The 27,102-nt window shown below is 39.4% G+C and overlaps 1 protein-coding gene across 1 annotated transcript in view; it reads left to right on the top strand.

Moving 5' to 3' along the window:
- Positions 1 to 27,102, top strand: part of ATRNL1 (attractin like 1) — a gene marked incomplete in the record, with an annotated part of 6,064,901 nt that overhangs the window by 3,881,296 nt on the left and 2,156,503 nt on the right. The window contains 2 exon segments of the mRNA XM_044055896.1: positions 13,063 to 13,157; positions 17,725 to 17,803. Of these exon segments, the coding sequence (XP_043911831.1) occupies positions 13,063 to 13,157; positions 17,725 to 17,803 (174 nt within the window).

The raw sequence follows: 27,102 nt of genomic DNA, 5'->3' as shown, positions 1-27,102 counted from the left end.
TCTCTACAAAACTGCCTGTCAGTACAGAAGGTCTAAAGCTCTGTGCTGTTAATGAGCAGCGCTTCCTGTGCTGATGATACAGGGTTTAATTCCTTCCACCTTCTTTTCCCTGCTGTGTCACTCTGAGCAAGTTACCTGACAAGAAAGCGCTCTTGGATTTCCGTGAAAAGTGACGTTTTTTCCTAGTGAACTTACCTGGTCAGTAAATAGGAAAAGTAATACAGTAGAGTCGATTATCCAAACTAATTGGGACATAGGGTAGTTTGGAAATTGTTTGGATAATCAAACATATAATTGAACCAGATAAAAAACTTCTAAAAATGCTTTTGATGAACATTAAACAAGAAAAATAAACCAAATTTACTGTAAAAACAAAATGGTACAGTATATTATTGCAGTAAAATATTTGTTTATCAAACTGTTCAGATAATGAAAGATATAATTGAACTGGATAAAAAACTTCTAACCACTCACTCACTACATATTTACATTTTAAAAAATACCCTGTACTGTACAGTATAATAGTTAAGGTGTTTACCTTACAGACACAAGGTGCAGGGTTTGATTCTCACAAGGAGTAATTGGCTAGGCTTAAAATGGCCCAAAAGGGCAGTTAACCTAATACTATATTAATCTATGAACCTACTGTAATTAGATTTAATTTAAAACTTATTTCATATTTTATAGCAGAAACACTGATAGATATTTGTTAAACAAAGCATTACAGTCTCACAATGAAAACAGTCTTAGCATTAAAACTTCTCTGCCCTTAGGATCATAGGAAGTTACTAGGCAATTGGCCCTGTGGCCCTTACAAGCTTAGCCAAGAATTTAGCCCATGTTCCAACAAGTCGGCACCCTGTGCCACTATCCAACAGGGACATAGGTGGAATCCCAGGGATGTATTTTCTGTTCCCCATCCAGTTATCCAGGTTGCACTTAAAAAGGTTTAATGAGGTACTCTGTTTTACGTGGAGAAGGGAGTCTATTCCATAAAAGGGGGAGTCTCTGGGACACCAATCTGTCCCGCCAACAAGTCCTACTGATGTCACAGACCAAGTTAAGGTCGCGCGAGCAGGTTACTCGAGTGGAGCCTGATTTGTGGATATTTAGCAGTCCCATCAGGGCGGGTCTGAGATTGCTTCGTATGTCAGACAGAGTCACCTCTGAAGAGTCTATAGGAGTCTGAGTAGAGGGACAGGGCTTTTAGCCTACCGTTGTAGGGTAGATGTTTGAGGCCCTGGGTTCTCCAGGTGAGAAATCTCTGTGGTATCTCCAGCTGCTGCATGTGCTTTGTGAGGTACATGCCAAAAGGGGCATTATATTCAATAATCGGTCTTATAAGGGAAGAAGACAGGGATGTTATAATCACCTTGTCCCTGGATGAGATACCCTTACTAATAAGGTAGGCCATTTAGAAATCTTTCCGTACAGCTGAGGCAATATGGTGGTCAAAGTTTGCTATCAACCTGGGTTCCCAAGTCCCTCACAACTGATTATGTGCTTAGGACCTTATTACCAATGTGATAATTTGTGGGGACATCATTCTCCCCAGAAGGGATGATGATGCATTTGTTGGCATTCAGTTTGAGGCCATGTTTCTGACACCAGTCATTTGTTTGGGTGAGACCCAGTTGGAGGATGTCCACATCACTAAGGGAACTGATGACAGCACCCAGCTTGCAGTCATCTGCAAACTTGGTCAGCCATAGCACACTAGATTTGGCCTGCACCTCTGAAAAGTATATCCTAAACAACAGAGGCCCCAAGACCAATCCCTGGGGTACACCACATGTTACGGGTCTACTACTTGAGGTGGCTTCCCCTATTTTGACTAGGTGGGTTTTGTCAGTGAGCCAGTTTACTACCCATCTGGTAACATATGGATTGATGTCTAGTTGAGAGAGTTTATCTGTTGTACCTGAGTGGGAAATAGTATCAAAGGCCTTGGCCAGGTCAGGGTAGGCAGTGTGCACAGTCTTCCCCCTCCTATATGGCCTTGGTGACTGTCTCAAAGAAGTCAACCAACTTTAAAAGGCATGACCTGCCCTTGCCAAAACCAAACTGTGTGGGATCAAGTGTCTGGAGGTTGCCAATGTCCTTGTTAATTAGGTCCATGATAATCTGCTCCATGGCCTTGCAGATCAAGCTAGTTAGGCTGATGAGTGTATAATTTCCTGGATCAGTGGACGCTCCACCTTTGGGCAAAGGGATGACAGTAACTGTCCTCTACTCAGCTGGGACAAAGCCGGTTCTCAGGCTTTGGTTGAATAGGGTGCCTAATGGTGCTGCAAGTTCCTGCCTGAGTTCATGTAGGATGCAGCCTGGGATGTTATTGCGTCCCATGGAGTCTGTATTTTTTACCTTTGAGAGGGCAGTGATGACTTTCTCCCCTAGAGATAAGGGGAGGGGGGCAGGTACCGGGGATGTCCTGTTTTACTGATGGGGGACAGAGGAGTGAAGTTTTCACTGAACCTGTCTGCCAGCAGGTTGGCTATATCTACAGGGGTTGTGTATGTGATACCCTTGACTACCAGTTGTGAGCAGATCTGGTTGCCTCCCTTGAGATTGCAGACATATGTGAAGAAAGCCTTATGATTGTCTTTAGTAGATGTGGCCAGTTTGGGCTCGAAGTTTGCTTTGGACGATTTTACCAGTGCTCTTATTTGCTAGTTCAGGATAAGGAGAGATTACTTCTAATTAAACATCTGCTCCTTCTTGGTCATGGACAGCAATTTTTTCCTTTTATTATAGAGTTTATTTATTGTAGATGTCCACCAGACAGGTTTACACTTCCTTGAGGAGGATGATTTCATCCTGTCTGTTATTCTTGACTCTGTAAATGCTCATATAGTACTTTGGTGTAAGTTTGGACATAAGTGGCAGTTTATGTGGAGGGGGAGGGGGCTTTGAAGCTGTTTATACCTTCCCTAAGGAGGTTGTAATCAGCTTTGGAGATTATTTTTTGTTTGACCCTAGCTGGGTGTGTCAGGGGGAGGTGACTTTGAAAGTGACTGCTTTGTGGTTGGATCTTACCAGGGATGATGACACTGTAGGAATACTGCAGTGGTTACTCGTGTTGGTTAATACCAAGTCCAAGATATTTTCACCTCTTGTGGGGGTGTCAACCAACTGGTCCAACGCATTTGCATTGATGAAGTCAAGGAATCTCTGGGCACTTGTGTTTTGGTACGAGTATTTCTTCCAATCTGTGGTTGGATAGTTAAAGTTGCCCAGGATCAGGGTTAAAGGTTTAAATCTTGATAGATTCGAAGAGGTCCAGATAGGTGGAGTGTGCATCTTGAGTCAGAGTTGGAGCCCTGTAGCTAGCTATGATTTGAATAGGGGTCTTGTCAATTGTTAATTGCACCTGGAGTATTTCCTGTGCATCATACTGTTTGACCAGCCTAGAGGTGTCAATGACTTTTATATATATTGCAACTCCACCGCCTTTTGATTTGCTGCCCACAGCTTGGGGTCTGAATGAATGATAGGATGAGTAACCTAGTATGGCTGGTGGGCTCTCCGCAGCTTTGAACCAGGTTTCTGTGACTGCACAAATATCAGCTTCTTCCAGGGCAAAGAATGCTTGCAATGAGTGCAGTTTCATGCTTAGACTCCTAGCATTTTGCAGCATGACCTTTAATTTACATTTTGATGAAATTTTCATGTTGGTAGTCTTGACCTCATGTCATGGCATTGCCAAAAAAATGGCACTATGTGGGGGGGGGGGCAAGAGCCTTTGCCAGGAGCCTGAAGCCCAAGGGAAACAGGTGCAGCCATCTCTGGCAAAGCATCATAGCTTGTCAGTCATGTCATCCCAGGCTGTCTGGTACTGGATCCCCTTTGAATGACACCAGAAACTAAGCCAGTTGTTAAAGTCAGTCATTTTCTGTTTGTATTATGGCATCATTCTGGGTGATGGTAGAATGTTGCTTAAGGCTAGAGACATACCTGCCTGGGACACATACTCAGCGAGCTTGATCATGTCTCTCTTTATGTCATCCAGGCAGGTACATCTCAAGTCATTCACTCCAACACGGACTATGACAGAGTCATAACAGTACCTGTTGAGAGACTTGAGTGCATTGGTGATATGGCAGATTCTGGCACCCGACAAACAACTAACCGTGACTTTCTCCTTATTCAGCCTGATGAGGGGCACATCTGTGTGTCTTACAATGGAGTGTCCTATGACTAATATGTTGGGTTTATGTTTAGGCCTTAGTGGCTGTGAGACACAGGTGTGTGGACTTTGTGTGGTGTGGTGGGCAGTGGACTTTGCATGCATTTATGCCTCAGAGGTCTGTCTTGTTTGGGTTTCTTTGCGTTTATTTATGCCTCAGAGGTCTCTTTTGTTCTTTCATTGAAACTCACATTCAAAGAAAAGACATCTGGATAATGGCAGATAAAGTCTATCTTTGGGCTGTTTTTCAAATCATAGGCCCCTTGCACATTTTTTGGACCATGCATACATGAATACACCTTCCTGATTATATTAAATTATATTCCCTGTATAATACAGCACAATTTGTTAGTGTGTGTTTTAAATTTGTAGTTTTTAACATTTTTTCAGTAGGCATTAAAACAAAATACATGAACCAAGAATGAAAAAACTGCCCAGTTCAGAATATTTTATCAGTAAAAGTCTGCTCAAACTTCTGTCATTACAATCCTCCAATATCATCAATGCACAATCTCTATAGAAGTAAAAGTCATCTGAATAAGCCCACATTAGAGAGATCTGTAACTGAGGATTGCATCATCGACCCCCTTTAAAGTACAACACAGTACGGTATTCGCAATCTATCTACATACTGTGGTAGTAGAGCCCAAAGCCTTCTGCATCAAAAGCAAGTATACTACCTGTTGTCCTAGTGACAATGCTTTTAAATACTTTAGCACAATAGTGATGATCATACTTGACACTCAACCATATGTCTCAACTTTGTAGCACAAGAAATCTGTAAAAAGCCAAAATTTATGGGAGGGACAAAGGATCAAAACCATGGCCACATTTTAAATATTGCTTGTATAATCTTAGAAAGTTGCTAGAATAAAAGGTTTTATGTTACTGTACTATGCATTTGCTGAAAGACCGTTACAAGCCTTTTATCCAAATGCACTGCTTGTTAAAATCGAGTTTGTACCAACCTTATAAAAGTTAGTTTCTCAATGGTGGTAGGGGTAGAAAATTCAGGCCCCTGTACTCAAGGTACAGGGTTTGAGTCTGAGCAGTAACACTAACCACCAGTTGTCCCTAATTGCGGCATTTTCTCACACACACATACACACACCGCAATCAGCTAAAATATTTCAAGAAGTAGAAAAACTAACTCCCTTACAGCAACTTGAAGCGGAGTATTCCCTTCACTGACTTCCCTCCTAAAGCAGCCAGCTGAATGTTCCATTCCACCGCACCTCCTACAGCAAAGCAAATCAGCTAAACACTCCTACCTGCTTCCAGCAATGAAGCAGCAAAATCTTCCGTTCACGAGCAAGCAATGGTGTTAAATTACACGCGGTAGAAAAAAGATGCACGATGCATGTGCAGACACAATGGCTGGGCTGTTCAGATAACTGACGATCAGTTAACTGAAGCTCTACAGCACTATATCAGATTTGTTTGTTATATGACTCTGGGTCTAGGTGCGACGTTGCTAATTTTATTAATTTTTGTAACATAAGGCATAAGTATTAAACCCAGTAAAATGATTTTTTTTGTAACTGATAACACATGGAGTAGATAGGTTCACTACAAAAAGTTATGCTTGGGTCTCACCTGTCATATCCTGTTATCATAGTAAAACCTGGAATATTTAGGAACTACTCTAAGGCTAACTTCCTGCTATTAAATGACAACCTGACAACATTTCAAGCCCCCAGAAACCCTGAGAACACTGCTGCCTATGCAGAACTGTTCACAGAAACCCTGTACAAGCATGTTAATAGCTGCATAGAGGCATCTGTACCCACCAGGAAGAAGTACAGAACTAACTCAAATAACAAGCCACCCTGGTGGAATCACAACATCAGTCAGATGTATAACAGAAGGAAGAAAATCATAGCAAAAATTTAGAAGGTGCAGCTCCCAGCAGGATAAAAGCACTCTATTAAAACTGAACAAATAACTCAAAGGACAAATAAGGCCTACTAAAGCCAAATTTGAAGTAAATTTGGCCACCCAGGCCAAGGACAACCATAAGACATTCATTAGCTACATTCTCAACCTCAAAGGCAATACACAATTGTGTGTGGAGCTCATTGTAAATGCTCTGCACAAAGGTGAGCCATCTACAGACCCTGGAAGTTATAGACCCATAAGTCTCACTAGTCTTGTATGTAAAGCCATGGAAAGAATTATCATGGAAATGATCGATAGTGATATAGTAAACCTCCAGACACTGGACCCAACCTAGTTTGGTTTCGTCAAGGACAGCACATGCCTACTAAACATGGTAGATGTCTTTGGGAAGGTCACCAAAGCAATGGATAAGGGCAAAATGGTTCACATTGCCTACCTTGACATGGCTAAGCCAAATGACAAAATATCCCACTCGGGCATTGTTTGAAAAAGTCAAGAGGTTAGGTAAAAACCCATATGTCACCCAGTGGATAGCCAACTGGCTCACAAACAGGACCCAGGAAGTTAGAACTGGGGAGTCCACCTCTAAAAAGAGGCCAGTCACAATTGGAGTCCCCCAGGGATCGGTCCTTGGACCGCTCCTTTTTGGCATTTACTTCTCTAAAGTCAAGGCCCTTCTCAATGGTCTCTGGCTGAATATATTTGCCAGTGGTTGCAAATTAGGCACTGTCATTGAATTCCACACTGTCAGAAATGTTATCCTGGAAGGACTGACACACACAAATAACGGGTGTCATAGCCATGGACTAAAACTAAATGACAAGAAATGCATAATAGCATCCTTCAGGAAGTTATCTACCTCTGGTAACTGTCATATTGACAACGCACTCCTTAGAGCTGACCTGGTAGTCATGGACTTAGGGGCACACACAGACAGAAATCTAGCCTTTGATCATCACGTGTCTACAATAGTAAGGAAATCATTCTATGTTGTGCAACTTATAAAGAAAGATATGTCATCTAAGTTCAAGGAAGTAATTGTTCCACTTGTATTTCGCAATCATCAGACCTATTATTGACAGTACAGTGCCTCCTCTGGTATGTACCTAACCAGGCATGTTTAACAACTGGAATGTCCTCAGAGGTTCCTTACTAAAAGAATACAGGGGCATAAGTAAAATGTCCTATGCACACTGCCTCAAGGCCTTATCCCTGTATTCTGTCTCATGCAGGCTTTTGAGGGGAGATCTGCGCCTGGCATACAGGGCATTGTCAGGCCACACTCTGATGAACCTCCTGCATATCCACAAAACAAACTGCACCAGAATTACCCATTCTAAAGACTTGTACCTTGCCTGTGATATAAATAGAACCTACTGGAGAGACATGTATGTATCCCAGAGACTACCCCATCTCTGGAACAGGCACCCCATCCATGTGAAACAGAGTTCCTCCCTAACCCAATTCAAGTGTAACTTGGAATAGTGGATGGGGAATAGGAAGTTCATCCCTGGTTTGGCACCTGTATCTCTAACAGACACAGGCAACCTCCCTGGCCCCTGCTTGTAAATGTTTCATCTCTCAAACCCCTGATTTGCACTTATCAAGGGTATCGGAACTTGTCAGAGATTTGGGATGTATGGCTAGGCTTAAAAAGGTCCTTGTGGTTGTTAGCCTAGTAAACACATATGAAGCTATGTGTTTGTGACATAGAGGCCAAGATTCACCTCCTGAGCTTCGCTCTTGTTGTAAATTTCTTGGTATCCATGTCTGCAACATATAGTAATTATGATTGGGGTTCTTTATTAAATATGTCTCACAGTGGTGTAGTATTTAGCATGGCTGCCTCGGGGCATCATTCTAATGTTCAGATCCTGACTGGGATGTCTTCTGTGTTGAGTTTATTTGTTCTTCTTTGTTCACTGGTGTTTTTTTAAGGAGTGCATGAGTTTTCTCCCACATTACAAAGACATGCTATAAGTGAAATGGAAATTCTTAAAAGAGCCTATAGGTGTGTGCACACGTAACTTGTGATAGACTGGCATCTGTCTGGGGTTAGTTTCACTGCCTTTTGTCCATTGTGTGTTGTCATGACCTCTGGCTTTGCCATGACCTTGAATTGGAAAACACAGACATCAAAGAGTGAACAAATGAATGAACAATTAACCCTGTAGGCATGTCTATGTTAAATAACCTTACAATGCCACCAGAGTATCTGCACTTGAACCAGATTCAGGTGTGAGTAGGAAGACTGGTCATGGGTGACAAACAGAATAATGAAGTAATGCATGAGAAAAAGGAGAGCACAGGGAGTTTTTGGTCTCCCACAGTTTTCAGGTGCTCACTAGCTTTGATGCTCTGTCAGTGTGTATATGGGGACAACCAAAGGCTAAAGGAAAGGGAGGGGGCCATTGGCATTCTCAGAAAATCAAGGGGTAAGTAAAATAGAAAGTGTTAACCCTCAGGTGGATACAGAGGAGTAGTAGTTTATTTGGGGTAACATGACATGGAGAATACCAGAGACAGATGAACTATAAATGAAGTACAGATGGGGAATGATTGTAGGCAAAGAAGTTGTCGACAGGTGGAAATCATAAGACATACTTAAAACCAATCACATGCTGGAGATTTAGGGGTGGTACAGATAAAATCATTCAAGTGTACAAAAAACTGAAAGATTTCTTGCAACATAGCCATGTGTCCTTTTATGAGATATAGCTAAAAAGGTGTAAAACAAAAAATGAGGTGTGAGAAAAATATGATATGAGACATCTCTTGGGAGAAATGCTGCAAGAATCAGAATAGAAGAAGATACTTCAATATATTCAGATGTAAGTGAAAGAGACAGGCAGCCATGTGATATTTGCTTTTGAAGTGGGTGAGACAAAAAGCATTATGGGTGATAAAGCAATCTAGGCCAAACTATTTACGCATTATTGATTTTGATGACATGGTTGCCAGTGGGGAATCAGACGATGAAGATCCTGAGTAAGATGGTTCTTAACCCAGTTGGGGATCATTTAATGAGGGGAAGTAGAAGATGGGAGATTTGAAGCTTAATGGGGATAATGTATGAGCAACAAATCTAGTTTTGGAATTGTGACTGGGTGTAATAGTTTTGGATGAAAGTGGTAGAAAAATGGCTATGAATCTTTGAGAACCAAGCAAAGGTTCATAGGTAGGAACTAGGCTATCAGCCCGGGGGCCTATATAAGCCTAGCCAAATGGTACCCTGGCTTTTGCCACCCAAAAAAATGATTTTCTTGTGCCCCTGTCAAGCACCACAGAAATGATCCCTGGGGTGAATTTCCTATCTCCAATCCAATCATCAAGATTTTTCTTGAAGAGTGCTAATGAGGAGCTTTGTTTGATATAGATAGGTAGTTTGTTCCAGAGTACGGGAAGTCCCTTGGACAGGAATCTATCCCTCCAGCACGTTCTGTTTATTGTGGTGACAAGGTTTAGGTCCCTAGAGCATGTAGCTCGGAGGGATTGGGATTTCTTTACGTGGAGCATGTCCAACAGCTCTGGATTTGACATAGCTTTGTATGTTAGGCAGAGATTGTCTCTGAGTAGGCAATATGTGACGGAGTAAAGCTGGAGTTTTTTTAGACGGTCTGCGTAGGGCATCTGTTTGAGGCTAGTAATCCCTTTTGTGAGGTATTTCTGTGGTCTTTCCAGTTGTTGTAGAGGTCTTGTGAGGTACATACCAAAAGGGGCATTGTACTCTATAATGGGTCTAATGAATGATGAGTAGAGGGGAACAATGACCTATTTTTTCCTGGATGAGAAACCCTTTGTGATCAGGTGTGCCATGTAGAAGGATTTTCTGACTTCTGTGGTGATGTGATTATCAAAGGAGAGACTACTGCCCACCTGTGTCCCAAGGTCTCTTATCACATTTTGGTGTTAAGTAGACTACCACCTATGTGGTAGTTCATGGGTACAGAGTTTTTACCAAAAGGGATGACAATGCACTTTTTGGCATTGAGCTTGAGGCCATGGCTTTGACACCAGGCATCTGTCTCAGTGAGGCCCTTTTGTAGGATGTCCACATCGTTAGGAGTTTTGATTATGGCTCGTAATTTGCAGTCATCTGCGAACTTTATTAGCCTGTACTTCAGAGAAGTAGATACCAAACAGGAGAGGACCTAGGACTGAACCCTGTGGTACTCCACATAGGAATTTTATGTGTGTGCTATCACAGAGCAAGGGAACTGCTATTCCTGTTTTGAAATGAATACCATTTTTACTTCTGGGATTAAAGCAGTGGTAACAGAGGGTCAGAAAGATGGCAAGTTGATGAGAATTTCTGTGATAAGAAACCAAATTTGGAATGATTGAAGAAAATATGATGCATTACTGGTTTATTAAAACAGCTGGAGAGAGAGTGCAGAAAGGTTCTGTCCTTTAATAGGGTAATACTATGGTTAGTAATCTAGGTCACACCTGAGGAAAGTAGTCCTAATACAAGAATTCATGAAAGGGTATATCTTCTTCTTCTTTCAACTTTTCCCGGTTAGGGGTCGCCACACCGGATCACCTGTCCACTCATGATTGGCAGTGGAGTTTCATGGTGTTGAGTTGCCAGCCCTGCACCCAACCTTCCACAGAAGGCACACACATGCACACACTCACACCTAGGGCCAATTTAGAGCATCCAATCCACCTACTGCATGTCTTTGGGATGTGGGAGGAAACCGGAGCACCCGGAGGAAACGCACGCGACCACAGGGAGGACATGCAGACTCTGCACAGAAGGCACCCCAGCCGAGAATCAAACTGGAGAACCTCTTGCTCTGAGGCATCAATGCTAGCCACTGCACTACCGTGGCTGCCCAATGAAAGGGTTTATAAAAGATGAAAAAAAGATTGAAAAAAATATGCAAAAAAAAGAGAAGATAAAAAAAGTGTTGTCATCCCCTTTGGGAAAAACCCGGTTCCCATGAATTACCACATTGATGGTAGTCCACTGAACACAGAAGGTGTTATTAGAGATCTAAGAACATAGGTTTACAGCAACCTCTCTTTTGACCACCACATTGCCACTGTTGTCAGAAAGTCCTTCTATGTGGCGTATCTCATTACTAAAGGTTTTGCATCCAAAAAGAAAGAGGCCTTTGTCTCCCTCTATTCTTCCCTCGTAAGGCCAATCATTGAGTACAATGCCCCATTTGGCATGTACCTCACTAAACACCTGCAACAACTGGAGAGACCACAAAAGTACCTCAGAAAAGAGGATCCTAGGCCTTAAACATTTGTCCTATATGGACAGACTTAAAAAACTCCAACTATTCTCTGTCTCATATCGCCTACTTACAGGTGATCTCTGCTTGACTTACAAAGCCATGTGTGACCCAGCTCTGTTAGAAATGCTACATGTAAAGAAATCCAAATCTCTCCACACCACATGCTCCAGAAACCTCAACCTCATTACCACAATCAACAAAACATGCTGGAGGGACAGCTTCATAGCCCAGAGACTGAGAGACTGCCCATGCTATGGAATAGACTTTCCATACATTTCAAGCAGAGCACATTACTGGCCCTCTTCAAGAGAAATCTTGATGAGTGGATGGGAAATAGAAAATTCCCCCCAGGGATCACTGCAGTGGCCTTACTTGACAGAGGCACTGGGAACTAAGGTCGGGTGGCACGATGCCAGGGTAATCCTATGGGCTAGGCTTGTAAAGGCTCCAGGGCCGTTAGCCTTTTGCACACCTATGAACCTATTAACCTATGACACATGCCGGTAATTATTTTTTGAGGGACAGATTTAGAAGAATTATGATATGTTTGAGGCAGAGGAGTTGCACCGCGGTGGGAATAGAATTTGGAGTTGAGGACTTACAGTATTTCTCGTAGTTAGTAGTTATGCACTTGCATTTACTTAGAGATAACTCCTCTTTCCTATAGAAATAAAAATCTGTTTGTCTCTTTATATTATGTTTATAACTTTGTCTAACCAATTTAATAAAATTCTAAAACTGTACATTAGATGATGTTAACTTTGGGAAAACAGTTGAGGCATTATATTTGGTAAGAGAGACATTTAGTAAGTAGACAGGCTGTATAGAGAGTAAATACACTGAGGAAAAGAGGTTGCTGGTACTGTAAGAGCAGTGAACTGGTTTCAGAATTGTTAACCCCATTCTTGAAACATGTTCCTTAACCTTAAAGTAGAAGGTGTTCAGCATATCTATTACCGGATTCTTCTGTGCACACACACAAACACACATGTGCGCAAGCATACAGACACATACACACACGCGCGCACACACACACACACACACACACATGTGTACATACATACACACACACACACACACACACACACACACACACACACACACACACATTTTTGGGGGTGGAGCATGCAGTGAATGTCAAGTTTTCATCACCTGATTCGCACCAATGAGGTGAAGTACATGTTGAGGAACATCATTTAGTTCAGGTGCAGGTAGATTGATTCAGATCAATATTAGCCATTAATGACATCTGTAATTGATCATTCTCCCCCGTATAACACTTTTTCACCTTAATCAAATCAGAAGTTATAGTGTCAGGATCTGCACATAATTTATGACTGATAAAAGAACTGCAACGTTTCACTTTTGGGTAAAGCTCCATGCTTCCAGAAAGACCAGCTCTAGTTCATTTCAACTAATCAAAAACAAATCATGAAATGAATGCAATAATACATCGAATACTTGTAATGACTGTGGGTTGAAAAGGCAGGTCTGTTTGATGGTTTTTAGTAAGCAGATAAGAGTCATAAATATGATGATATAAAATAAGAAAATATGACAGCTGGAATAATGGTGTTTATAGTTCATGGACGTGTCTTTACTGCAGTAAATATGAGAGCTGGAATAATGGTGTTTATAGTTCATGGACGTGTCTTTACTGCAGTAATCTGTTATACCCCTTTGTTTCCATTTTAACTAACTCATTTCCTTTCATTCTCTTGCCCACAGATAGCCTTTTGATTGATTACCAGTTTACCTTCAGCCTCTTCCAGGATGACGATCGTCATTACACTGCAATAAATTTCATGGCCAATCCTGAACAGGTGAGAATTCCATCATGACTCTTCTCCCATTATCATTAGTTAATTAACCAGAGTTATGAACATTGTATCAGGATGGACATAATCGCTTTAGTGCAGTATGCCCCCAGAGAAATACATTGTATCAGGATGGACATAATTACTGTAGTGCAGTATGCCCCCAGAGAGATACAGTGTGTCAAAATGGACATAAACACTGTAGTGCAGTATGCCCCCAGAGAAGTGCATTGTATCAGGGTGAACATAATCAATGTACTGCAGTATATCCCCAGAGAGATACATTGTGTCAGGATGGACATAATCACTGTAGTGCAGTATGCCCCCAGAGAGATACATTGTGTCAGGATGGACATAATCACTGTAGTGCAGTATGCCCCCAGAGAGATACATTGTGTCAGGATGGACATAATCACTGTAGTGTGGTATGACCCCAGAGAAATACATTGTATCAGGATGGACATAATCACTGTAGTGCAGTATGACCCCAGAGAAATACATTGTATCAGGATGGACATAATCACTGTAGTGCGGTATACCCCCAGAGAAATACATTGTATCAAGATGGACATAATTACTGTAGTGCAGTATGACCCTAGAGAGATACAGTGTGTCAAAATGGACATAAACACTGTAGTGCAGTATGCCCCCAGAGAAGTGCATTGTATCAGGGTGAACATAATGAATGTACTGCAGTATGAACCCAGAGAGATACATTGTGTCAGGATGGACATAATCACTGTAGTGCGGTATGACCCCAGAGAAATACATTGTATCAGGATGGACATAATCACTATCGTGTGGTATGACCCCAGAGAAATACATTGTATCAGGATGGACATAATCACTGTAGTGCAGTATGACCCCAGAGAGATACATTGTATCAGGATGGACATAATCACTGTAGTGCAGTATGACCCCAGAGAGATACATTGTATCAGGATGGACATAATCACTGTAGTGCAGTATGAACCCAGAGAGATACATTGTATCAGGATGGACATAATCACTGTAGTGCGGTATGACCCCAGAGAAATACATTGTATCAGGATGGACATAATCACTGTAGTGCGGTATGACCCCAGAGAAATACATTGTATCAGGATGGACATAATCACTGTAGTGCAGTATATCCCCCAGAGAAATACATTGTATCAGGATGGACATAATCACTATAGTGCGGTATGACTCTAGGGCAACATTTAAAATAAAAACACCTCAGTAATTTATTTACTGGAGGAGCATCCTTACCCATGCTTAGACGTTCGGCATTTTCCAGAAGCCAAGGCCGTAATTGAAGAAATGCACTGAGCTGCAGGCCAAGCTATGTGAAGCAGGAAGATACGGTGAGGGTTTAAGTGGGAGCAGGAACATCAGATTCTTGTAATTCCAGCTATAAGAACAAGAACGGTAGAGTTAACTCCCACAGGGTTAGCAAGGTTATGTTGTAGATATACAGGTCAGATTTAAGGCTACACGACTGAATTAGTAATGTAAGTAAAATGGTAGTAGACTGGGGTTGAAGAGTTTTGATTGGTGATATTAAGTACTAGAAGAAGATGGATGTAAATAGTTAGACGGTGTCACAAGGATCGTACAAATGTGCTGCTACAGTAAGCGGCTTGTTTAAGACTACACAAAATAGTGTGTTTTAATAAATACAGTATATATTTCATAGGTATCTTAAGGAAATAGTTATTCATTTGAAGTTACTTTATATTAATTTAACTGGTGTAGTCACATTGTGTGATATTAAGTTCATCTATTTAAATGCTTGTCACCAAAAAGTATACAGTAAAAAAAAAAATTATGAAAAAATATATACAACAAACAATGCTTAGTAGATGTAATAAATAAGTGCTGTTAAAGGTAAAAATAGTCTTGCTTGGTCGAATGCTAGAATTAAAAGATGCTTCTTCAGGGACCTCTTAAAAATGTGCAGCATAAAGGATTCCCTGAACCAGTGGGGAAAATTTAAGATATGGTACCTGGTAAGAGATGAGTAAAACCCAAGGTATTTTGGGAATCTCCCTTAATCCACCAGAAGAAGGTATTTTGGGAATCTCCCTTAATCCACCAGAAGAACTCTACAGTGGTGCACCTGGAGTATAGAGACGAGGACCTTTGTCCAGTAAGGGGAACCCAGATTTTGTAGGGTACACACACTTAATGCTAGAATGTTAAAGTTTACAACAGACTAAGCAGTCATTGCAGTTTGTGGTGAAGGGTGGCTGGATTTAATACAATAGTTAAGGTCTTCACCTAATAAACACAGGCTTCAGGGTTTGATTCTGACCTCGGATATTAGCTAGGCTTAAAATGACCCTCCAGGGCACTTAGGCAAGCATTCACATGTGAACTTATGAACTGGAGTGATATGACAGTTAGTGGAAGTACCAGTAAGACACTCCCCTGTAGAATTATGCACCATCTATAACCACACAAGTTCAGAGTTAGGAAGCCTAAAGTACAGGTAATTGTAGTGGTCTACTCAGGATTCAGGAGATACAAAATTACAGAAAGGTTCTGGGGTGTCCACTAAGTGGAAGCATGATAACTTGATGACAATTGTTATATGGTCCTTAAGTATCATTTATTTTCTAAGACCCCCACCAAGATATTTTCCATTTTTGAAGAACTCTCTTATCACCTTAAAAGATAGTGTGTTTATAAGTCATGCAGTTTGCTAAGGTGATACAACTAGCCATTAGCAGTCTTTTGGAAGTGTAGATTTTGACAAGTATGTCTTTATGATATTAACGTGTGTAATTTTGTTTTCATTCTTCATCAATGGAATGTGAATTAGAAATTTTATTTTGGGGGAAGGTGTGTTAGGGGGTCATCTGTGCAGCAGACAGTGGTACAGATGAGATCTCCCTCTGAAGAGTTGAACCAGTAGAAGGAAAAACCTTACCAGGGCCAAGGAGAGGCATGTAAATGATTAAAGCGGCAAGAGCTGAGGTGAGGATATGGTTGCTAATGGGGTACTTAAAATGTTTCTTCTCATTGTGTAGTGTGTGGGAGTAGTTTGCAGCTTTGGAGACCTCGGTTCTGCTGTGATATAGAATGGAGGTAGTACTGAGAAGGACATTAAGAATGACATGTGATGAGACATTGACTTAATTGGAATACTTTGGGGAAGCACATAAAAATTGTTAAGTACCTTAACAGGGTATGTGAAAGTTATACTTAAGTGAGTTGGGTGAGGTAAGTAATATAAATTTCCCAAAGTAGTTGATGAGTAGTTCATAACTTTGTAACAAACTTCACTTCCATATACTTTGTGAGAAATGCCTGGAGTAGCTTTACTGACAAAGATGTGGGGATTCCCAAACAATGTTGCAGTAATATAAAACCGAGACCAATGCAATAAAATTCTTCTAACTTATGGGAGAAAGAAAGTCTTTGCATTCCTTGAAGCTTAAGTTATCTGGTAAGTTGAAAATAAATGGTTTAGCCAGATCAGACAGTGTGCGCGTAACATCAGAATCTGTTTTATTATCTGGCAAGTTAATGGTGAGAATCTTCTTCTTCTTCTTTCGGCTTTTCCCAGTTAGGGGTTGCCACAGCAGATCACCTGTCCGCTCATGATTGGCAGTGGAGTTTTACAGTGTCGAGTTCCCAGCCCGGTGCCCAACCTTCCACAGAAGGTACACACACACATGCACTCACACCTAGGGCCAATTTAGAGTGTCCAATCCACCTACAGCATGTCTTTGGGATGTGGGAGGAAACCGGAGCACCCGGAGGAAACCCACGCAACCACAGGGAGGACATGCAGACTCCGCACAGAAGGCACCCCAGCCGAGGATCAAACTGGAGAACCTCTTGCTGTGAGGCGACAACACTAACCACTGCATCACTGTTAGTAAGTGATAAGAAACATGAAGGGAGACTGCATGTCTCTCTCTGCCATGTACCATCCACTGGGATCTCACTGCACACTGTGGTCTATAACATGTTTTCATGGACTAGCAGAATTAAACTATACATATAAATGTATACATGTGTATATTGCAAGAACATCCACAGATGAAAACTCAGAAAAAAGAAAATTATGTTTATCACATTCGAAGTGGAAAAGCACTATATAAGCTCCAGTGTTCTACTACAAATTTATGTGGTTAGGATGTTTGTACTTCAAAGCTGTTACTTTTTCTGTGTTGAAGGTTTGCTTAGAAATTCACGTAGACTCAGTGTGGTGATATCATACAGTTTCTTAGATTAGCAGTTGTTTTATTTCTTGTCATTAAATGTACTTTAATTATGCTGATTTCTGATCAGCTGATGCTGTGTATCAGTGGTTTTTGTGCAATGGGTGGAACAAAAGTGCTGTCCAGAATTACACAATATATTTTGGCTATTTGTGAGTGGGAATGCAGCAGCAGAATGAATAATAAAATGTCATTTTTTTTCTCCTCCGATTTTTTTTTTTTTTTTTTTTGCAAATTCCATTCTCAAAGTCTCTATACAGATAACTGTGTTTAGGTGTAGGAATATTGGTGATATATGAACTAATTTCTATACAGTATATTGTTGTTTATTATTTTGTCTTTCTTTTTATCTTTACCAGCCCAACAAAAATCTTGAAATGTCTATAAACGCATCGAACAACTTCAGCCTAAATATCACATGGTCAGTGGGTTCAACAGGTAAGGGGTGCATGGTTAACCCTGTGTCCTACTGCTTCTTGTAGGACCTTCTAGATTTGATAATCAGATTCCTTTGCTGCTTACAACATCGCATCATTACATTTTCAAATCAGTAAAACTAAACAGCATATTAGTAATCTGAGAATGTCTTTTTATCCGTAGTGTATGATAAGCTTCTAGTATCAGCTTTTCGACAGTAATGTGACAGATGCACAAGTGTGCAAAATATTATTAGTTAACTGAATACTCTCTCTAGTAGTCCATTCTCTTTATATCAGGGTTCGGTTTGTCTGGCTAGTGGACCATTTCAGTAGTTTGTACGTCTAAAGTTACATTTAGCTTTTAACTGCTAAACTGAATGTTTGCAGATACAGAAGGTCCATATGTATAGTGCTGTGTGCTAATCACAATTCACAAAACTTGTATTTATTTTGGTTTGGAAAGTCATGAGTATGGTGTTCATCAGTTTAAACATTGAAATGTTTCATATTTCATTAACTTCTTTTATGATAAAAGACTGTACTTATCAAATACTGCTGAGATTTTGATTACACCATCTGTGTTATATCAAGTAGCTTGGAATTATTAAACCAGACAATAACATAAAGTAATAAACGTAACACAGGTGATCTGAACAAAGAAGGCATCTAATGTTTCTTTCACAGTTCATTTCATTCGTGCTTAGTTTTTAAAAGCAAAACAAAGATTATTATAAAAGCAAAACAAAGATTATTATTTTCTAGTATTTTAAGGGTAATATGGTTTTGTGCTACATTAACCTTTATTATAACGATGTTACCGCCAATATTCATAACTGGTAGCTTGAAGAATAACATCCAGGTATCGCTAATATATAATCACTAGCATTATATTATAAATTATATGTACTCAGTCATATTATTTTTACAGAAATAGAATGTCTCCTCAGAAGAATTTTATAATATTAAAAGGCCAGCTATATTAGTGCAAGTGAGGACATTTCACCTTGCTGTGGCTTGTAGTGTAGGAGAGAATCCTTGTGAGTCTATGATCATAAAGTAGTAATCCACTATGAGTGCACATTTAGTGCTGTATTTATAACGGTGGCAGCTGTGCCTTTAGTCAAGTCAGTTTTTTTTTTGTTTCTGTTGCTTTGTTAATATTTCAGTATAAACTCCAGGCCATTGTTCTAAGAATGTGTCTTTTATTTGTTTTGTCTTTTGGTCAAATGCAATTTGAACCAATGGACAGGGAATTGCAAAATCACCCCTGGCTTGATGCTTGTGTCCCTTATGGACAGGGGCAGTTTGTGAATGCCCCAAGGCACAGGCATATACTAAAGCCATTCTAGCCTGTGGGCATTGATAATTGACAAAACTGGGGCATAGAATGACTAGTCTTAAAAACGCTCCAAGGTTGTTAGTCTAGTAACCTCCTGTGATCTGATGTGTTTACTTCTGTTTCTCTTTGTTAGTCAGGCAGATAGACTGGTCAACTGACCCTAAGCTACAAACCAAGCTGAAAACAAGAGCATAAGATAAGTTTACTCACAGTTACTACAGGGTAAACAATGTAAAAACAGCAAAGTATTTGCAGTTGACAACTTCGATTGCAAAATAAATGACAGCTTTGGTAACAAAATAACAAACAAGTAATTATATATCTTGCAGTAGATTATTTATGTAGCATCTACAGTTGATTCAAATGAAATATTTTGGAGCAGCATGTAAGGAAAACAAAACAATAATGTATGTAATGGAAGTAAAATAAAAGATGGTGAAGTAAAACATCGGAGATGGCATTATATGATAAAAAATACCCCAGAGTTATTTGATGTGGCAGTAATAGATCTTTTAATAATCGACTCCCATCTTTAGTCAGATACACTGTAGAATATCTGGTGAGATTCTAGAACTGTGGTGTTAATGAACATTCTGCTTAATTTCATGTTTGCATGAGCTTAAGGATGATATTTGATACTCATAGTCCAGGACTTCTCAGCTGTGTAGAGGTTATCTGCAAGGAGCACAGCTACATGCATGTGCAAATAAGTGCATATGCTATTAGTGATGAAAAACAAAGTATGAAGATGTTTTGAAATGAATATTTGAATATGCCTTCTTATTTAAAAAGCATAAATAACCTTAAGCATTAAGCACATACGAAGTACTACATGAAAGCCATAGGGTTCATATTACTTGGTACGTGTCCGTATATTACAGATGGACACAGCTATGTGCAGTCATGCTTGAAAGACTTAAGATAAGCAGCCGACTGCTCAGCTTTGATTATTAATATATTAATATTTAAAAAAAATAAAGGTGTTTATAAAGTCTTGTATAGAGGTATCCTTATGTGAACACCTTGTTGGGTACTTTAAATTAGAAAGAGGGAAATAGAAAAGGTTAAAAAAAGGGGGGACACAACAAAGAGGGAATCACAGAAGGAACACATCAAGAGGGTTGTGTTGGAGGAGGTGGGCGAGTTAGGGTACAGTGTTTGTGGTGGAGGAATAGACCCCCCCAATTTATATATATATATTTTTCTTATTTCTAATAGAGTAGTGTGGGGGGTATGAAACTGGAAAGTGGGTGTGTAGGACAAAGGGTAAGGGAAGAGAAGCGAGGAGCAGTAGGGTGTCCAGTCCACACAGCCTCATTCATTTCCCCTGCCACATGAGAGGCCAGTTGAGGATCCCTATGTTGAGGAGTTAGGGGTCTGTGGTTGTACCACCTGGAACAGCATACATTCAACACACTGAAGAGAGGCCCCAACTGGTGGAATTTGTCTGTCCACTACCTCCTCCAGTATGTCCTCAACCAAGTCCTGAAGCCCCCATTCAGTGAGGCTTGCCAGGCTACCATGTGCCAGGGTGACTACAGGACCAGTGCCAATGCTGAATTCTACGAGGTTGCCCCTGGACAGGCAGAGAGGGAGTGATCCCTAACCTAGGCACTACATCCTTGGGCTTCTCCAGAGGACTTCAGATCTGTAAAAAAGGAACGTAAATGGGAGAGCCGGACATAATAAAGAAGGAAGGATTGCATCATTTAAAATAAGAAAAAACAGAAGAAAAAAAAAGAGGGTGGAGAAACAAAAGAAAAAAAATACACACAGTAAATTCGCACATGAATTTCTTACTTTAAATTTTTTTGTTATTTTTATAAATCTTTATTAAAGTAAAACAGAATGTACCACCAGAGCTTATGTGACTTTGGATGACATTTAATGAGAAGTGCTTAGGGGTACTTGGCAGGAGAATATGCTGCTGTCAGGTTCTGGTGGGGTTTTACATGTTGTATCGTACTTCACAAACATAGTGATATTTGTGCCTGATATGCAGTTATTTTCAGTATTGTACTGAAAATTCCCTTTATAAATATGTATATCTTAAAAGATCAGTTTGGCACAGAATACTGCAGTTTATATGCTGACTTATCTTTTACATTTGGTTGCAGTAATGTACTGAATGCACATACTGCATCAGTTAAGATGCTTTATAAATTAGTTTCCTATACTAATGAAATCAGTTAAAGACAGAACGATGCACTTATATACTGATATATCTCACTCTTGGTTGTAGTACTGTTCTGAATGTACTTCACTGCCTTGTGTTATTACTGTGTACATATATTAATGAACCCCCTTCAGTAGTATTCAACCTAGCATTGAGCAGCATTTTACCTTCTCCAAGGATGATGCCTCAATATCAACAAAAGGTGACTGACTCTAATAATTAGCTTAGTCTCTGGTTGTCATTCTAAGGGGGTGCAATATTCGTCAGCATGTAAGGAGATGGTCAACAGACCCCGCTGCTTTGCCTGGGATGGTCTGCATCTCTCCCCTCTAGGCTTTTGAATATTAGCTAAACATTGTCTTCCCCCATAGTGACTTTTTTAGACAATGCCAAACTGAAAGTACTTCCAAAATAACAAATCATAACCAAGAAAATCTAAAGATATCACTGCGCAATGCCAGGAGCCGAACTTTGCTCCATAGAATCTCTCTTCACCATAGAGAATGCTGACATCTTTGTGGTCACTGAGGCATGGTTTTAAGCCATGGAGAGCACACAGACAGTGCAAGGTTATAATTCCTTCTGCAACTTTAGACCAGCTACTACACAGACAGTGATTAAAGTGGAGTTGTCTCGATTTACATCAAAAATAAATATACAGCAAGGCTGGTCAAACAGGACAATGCACTTGAGTTACTCCATTTTCAAATCACCATTGTCAAAATCTAGTGTCACTTCCTTGCAAGCTAGAGCCCCCCCCTCCCTATGACCCAGGAAACCCATACCATGTATTTAAACTTACTGGAAGCACTCACTGTCCAAACCAGTACTATACTATTGGACAACTTTAATTACCCCACTACTAAGAGGGAATCCTATATGACACCAAATGTACAGGCATAGAGATTCTTGGATTTTGTAAACACACACTCTCTGGGCCAGATTGTCACTACTTGAAAACCAGTGATGCTAGTACCAAGTATCAAACCATACAACAAAGTTACACCATAGAAAGTTTATTCGATAAAGCTTTCAGGTCTACACCCTTCATCAGTATAAAGTTACAACAGTAATAACACATTTAAATAGGAGAATCTATTAAACACATGCTTCAGCCCAACCCACTCAATTAACAAACTGAAATTATTTAAAAATATTTAAAAGAGCAACACCAAAAGACATAAAAAAAATTATACATTCTACAAGCTTGAATATATCACTTAATAATATAATAAAATATTCACATAAAAACTGTACATGAAAAAGTATATTAGTATGCCACAATTAATTTAAAACTGATTATATGTACTTATACCTATAAATGTATGCCTATACTAACACATAATATAATTAATATAAATAATATAAATATTACAATTTATAATACCCAAATTAATCTACCCACAGCTGAACTAGTTGCTATTTCATAGCTTTTCTTTCTGTTTTTTAACTAATAGGGGTTTCAAATTCACAGCATTATTTAAACATGGGCTTACATCAGCTTGAAGTCTGATAATCCATTCCAGTTCTTTTAACTGTAGGAGAGTATTAATGTCTCCTTTCCTTATACTAATATTGCCTCTGCCAATACCCTGAATTTAAATACATGATTTGCTCCTTTTCTATAATATGTTTACTTAAAGCATTCGTTGGTACTTTTCTCCTAATATCTGATTTATGTTCTATTATTCTCTCTTTGAGTTTTCTAATAGTTTTGCCTACATAGAATGAAGTGCAAGCTGAACACGTGGCTAAATACACAATTTTCTCTACATTACATGTTGTTAATGTATTTATTTTGAAGGTTTCACCATCAACAGGATGTTCAAAATAGTCTCTACCTTCAAATAAATCATTGCAACAAGAGCAATTGTAACATTTCCTTATACCTGTCACTCTCTTGACTGTAGACCTTACATAGAAATCCTTATAACATAGCTTTTGTTTTAAAGTATCAGCACTTCTGTACACCAAACTGGGTTTGTCTCCCACTATGGATTTAATTTCAGACATAGCTAACAATATAGGCCAGTTTTTCCTTAGTATAGCATTCACATTATATGTATTAAGATTATAAGTAGTTATATATCTAACTAACTCCATATCTTTACATACTTTATCTCTTTCTAATGCTATACCTGCTAATAGTATTGGTTTATATTTTCCTTTTCTCTCTTTTTTTTACTTCACTTAATTCTTGATCAATAAGTTGTTTAGGGTATCCACTTAATTGAAATTCTTGTGCTATGCTTTCAACTTGTTCTATAAAATTATCATCATCAGTGTTTAACTTGCACAGTCTGATAAACTGCAATTTAAGGACTCCTTTAAAGATATGTGGTGCATGCATACTGCTCCTAGTTATGTATCTTAAGGAGTCAACATCTTTCCTATAAACCTTTGATATCAGCTTATTATTACTCTTAGAAAGTGTTACATCTAAAAAGTTGATATTAATGTTGGAAGTTTCCATTTTAAATCTCAGGAAATCAGTTGAGCCATTTAAATAATGTAGATATTTCTCAAGTTCTACTTGTGAGCCTTTCCACAATAAAAAACAGTCATCAACAAATCTTTTGTAGAAAACTACTTGATGATTCAAAGAATTATCATTATGTAGTACTACCTCCTTTTCCCATTCATATAATACTATATTAGCATAAGTGTTTGCCACTGATGTACCCATTGCAACACCTTTGAGCTGCAAAAACTATTTTTGATCAAAGATAAATATATTATGTGTCAGCACCACTTCTAAAAGTGCACATATCGTTTCAGTCTCCCTACTGTGCATTTTTATCTCATTATTTAAGAAGTTTCTTATTGCATTAACACCATACTCATTAGGTATTACTGTGAACAGGGAGGTGATATCCAAAGTAACCATAATGCAATCATCCACATTATTTTCAAACTGCCACCTATACAGGCATTCTAAAAAGTCATTAGTGTCTTTCAAAACTGTATTACAAGATTTTATGTACTTTTACATATTCCCTGGTAAGATCAGACCACAAAACAGTCTCCTTTGAAGTAAAAATAAAACCTGGACTTCCAGCTAAACCTGGAATATTCAGGAACTACTCTAAGGATAACTTCCTCCTACTAAGTGATAACCCAGAAAAATTTCAAACCTCTGTAAATCCTGAGAACACTGCTGCTTATGCTGAACTGTTCACAGAAGCTCTATACAAGCATGCCAGTAGCTGCATAGAGGCAGCTGTACACACCAGGAAGAAGTACAGAACTAACTCATAAAACAAGCTAACCTGATGAAATCACATAAATAGGTTGTATAACAGGAGGAAGAAAATCATGGCAAAAACTAGGAGGTGCAGAAGCCAGCAGGACTGAAGCACTCTCATCAATCTAAACAAGTCAGAGAACAAATAAAGTCTACCAAAGCCAAATTTGAGGTATATTTGGCCTCCCAGGCCAAGGACAACCACAGGGCATTCGTTAGCTAGGTCTGCAACCTCAAAGGCAATACACAGTTGTGTGCAGTGCTCATTGTAAATTGAGCCATCTATACTGAGCCAGATGATATAGAAAAATTATTGGCTGGCAAATTCAGTTCCGTCTTTACTCCTCCCCCTGCTATCACTAGGGAACAGGTCCTTAAAGCTCTCTCTAAAGCCAAGAACACTGCATCAATGGGCCCAGACAATATCCTGGTATGCCTTCTAAATAGTATGAAACACAACTTATCAAGCTCTCTGGAATTGCTATTTAACTGTAGCCTCCAAACAGGCTTTGTGTCTCATAAATGGAGAACAGCAACAGTCATCCCTCTGCATAAAAATTTCATCCCCTAAAATTTATAGCCTCCATGTATACCCCACTCCCACTTGTTAACACCACCTATCAGCTACCTACAATAAGAGTAGAGTTTGATAATTTATTTATTTTTTGTAAGGGTATACATATGTACATGTATTAAAGTATACTCAAATGATCAACTAAAGATGGACCCCTGCCCTCAAAAAAAAAAAAATAAAAAAATAAATGTATATATATATATATATATATATATATATATATCTAATATGGTTTCCCTTCAGAAGACTGAAATATCAGAAGCTCGAAATTCATAAGCCTGAGGCCAAAAGCCTGAAACCTCAAAAGCTTGAAACCCAAAAGCCTGAAAACACACAAAATCCATATACTGACTTTAAACAACATAAACCATAGTACTTTCCACTTAGTATAAGCAGGGGGAAAGTACTATGGTTTATGTTGTTTAAAGTCAGTATATGTATTTTGTGTGTTTCAGGCTTTTGGTTTCAGGCTTATGAATTTAAGGCTTATGTTCATTCAGTCTTATGAAGGGGAACCATATATATATATATATATATATATATATATATATATATATATATATATAACTTTAGTATATTGTAATAACTTTCTCCTATTCACTTAAGTGCCTATTGTATATTGTACTTTCTTTATTGTCTGTAGATATTTCTGTTAAATTCTATGTAAAACCGACACTGTACCTGTCAATGTTGTTCTTGTTGTATTGGAGTTTTTCTCCCAGGGCCTCTGTTGAAAATGGGCTCACACCCAGATGGACTATCCCTGTAAACAAATGTAAATTAAATAAATAAAATAAGGGTGGGCCACCTATAGACCCTTGAGACTACAGACCCATAAGTATCACTAGTCTTATATGTAAAGGCAAGGAAAGAATTATCGTGGAAATGATCAATAATGACACAGGAAACCTCTAGATACTGGACCCAACCATGTTTGGTTTCATCAAGGGCAGGTCATGCTTACTTAACCTGATGGACTTCTTTAAGAAGGTCAACAAAGCAATGGATGGGGGCAAAATGGTTCAGGCATGGCTGAGGCATTTGACTTAACATCCCACTCAGGTATTTTTGTTTTGACCTTCCTATCTTTTTTTTTTTTTTTTTTTTTTTTTATGAATAAGAAACATCTTTATTAAATTATCATGTGTGATGCAGGCAATCATACATTTATATAAATGTAAATAAACCATGCTGACACAACTGCAATTGCACACATTATACATTATGAATGCCAACCCATCTGTAGCTGCAAACATTATATATCACTTGTAATGTATCTAGTTATAGGTTCATAGATTCATAGGTTCATACTAGGCTATCTGCTCTGAGGCATTTATAAGCCTAGCCCTAGTGTGTTTGGCTTTCGCCACCCTTTGATTCGAGTTTACCGAGCCCTTACTAAGGTTAGTTTACCGTGCCTCTGTCTAGTAATGACACTGAAGTAATCCCCGGGGTAAACCTATGATCCCCCATCCACTCATCTAGATTTTTCTTGAAGAGAGTCAGTGAGGGGCCTTGTCTAACATGGACTGGGATTTTATTCCAGAGCAAGGGGAGCCTCTGGGTTATGAATCTGTCCCTCCAACATGTTCTGTTTACTTCTGTGCTGAGGTTCAGATCCCTCGAGCACGTAGCTCTAAGGGATTTGGATTTTCTGAGGTGGAGCAAGTTCATTAATTCTGGATTGGACATTATGTCAGGCATAGATCGCCTCTAAGTAAGCAGTACGCAGCTGAGTAGAGCTGGAGTTTTTTTAACCGAGCCGCGTATGGCATCTGTTTGAGTCCCTTGACTCTTTTTGTGAGGTACTTTTGGGGTCGTTCTAGTTGCTGCAGGTGTTGGTTTAGGTACATCCCAAAAGGGGCATTGTATTCTATTATGGGCCTAATTAGGGCTGCATAAAGGGGCCCTATGACCTCCTTTGATCTAGATGTGAATCCTTTCATGATAAGGTGGGCTATGTAGAAGGTTTGTCTAACCACTTT

Source organism: Protopterus annectens, chromosome 14.part0 (assembly GCF_019279795.1).
Source record: "Protopterus annectens isolate FY-2018-M chromosome 14.part0, PAN1.0, whole genome shotgun sequence".
Classification (NCBI taxonomy): domain Eukaryota; kingdom Metazoa; phylum Chordata; order Ceratodontiformes; family Protopteridae; genus Protopterus; species Protopterus annectens.
The sequence above is the reverse complement of the archived record's forward strand: the minus strand, read 5'-3'. Positions and strand labels throughout refer to the sequence as shown.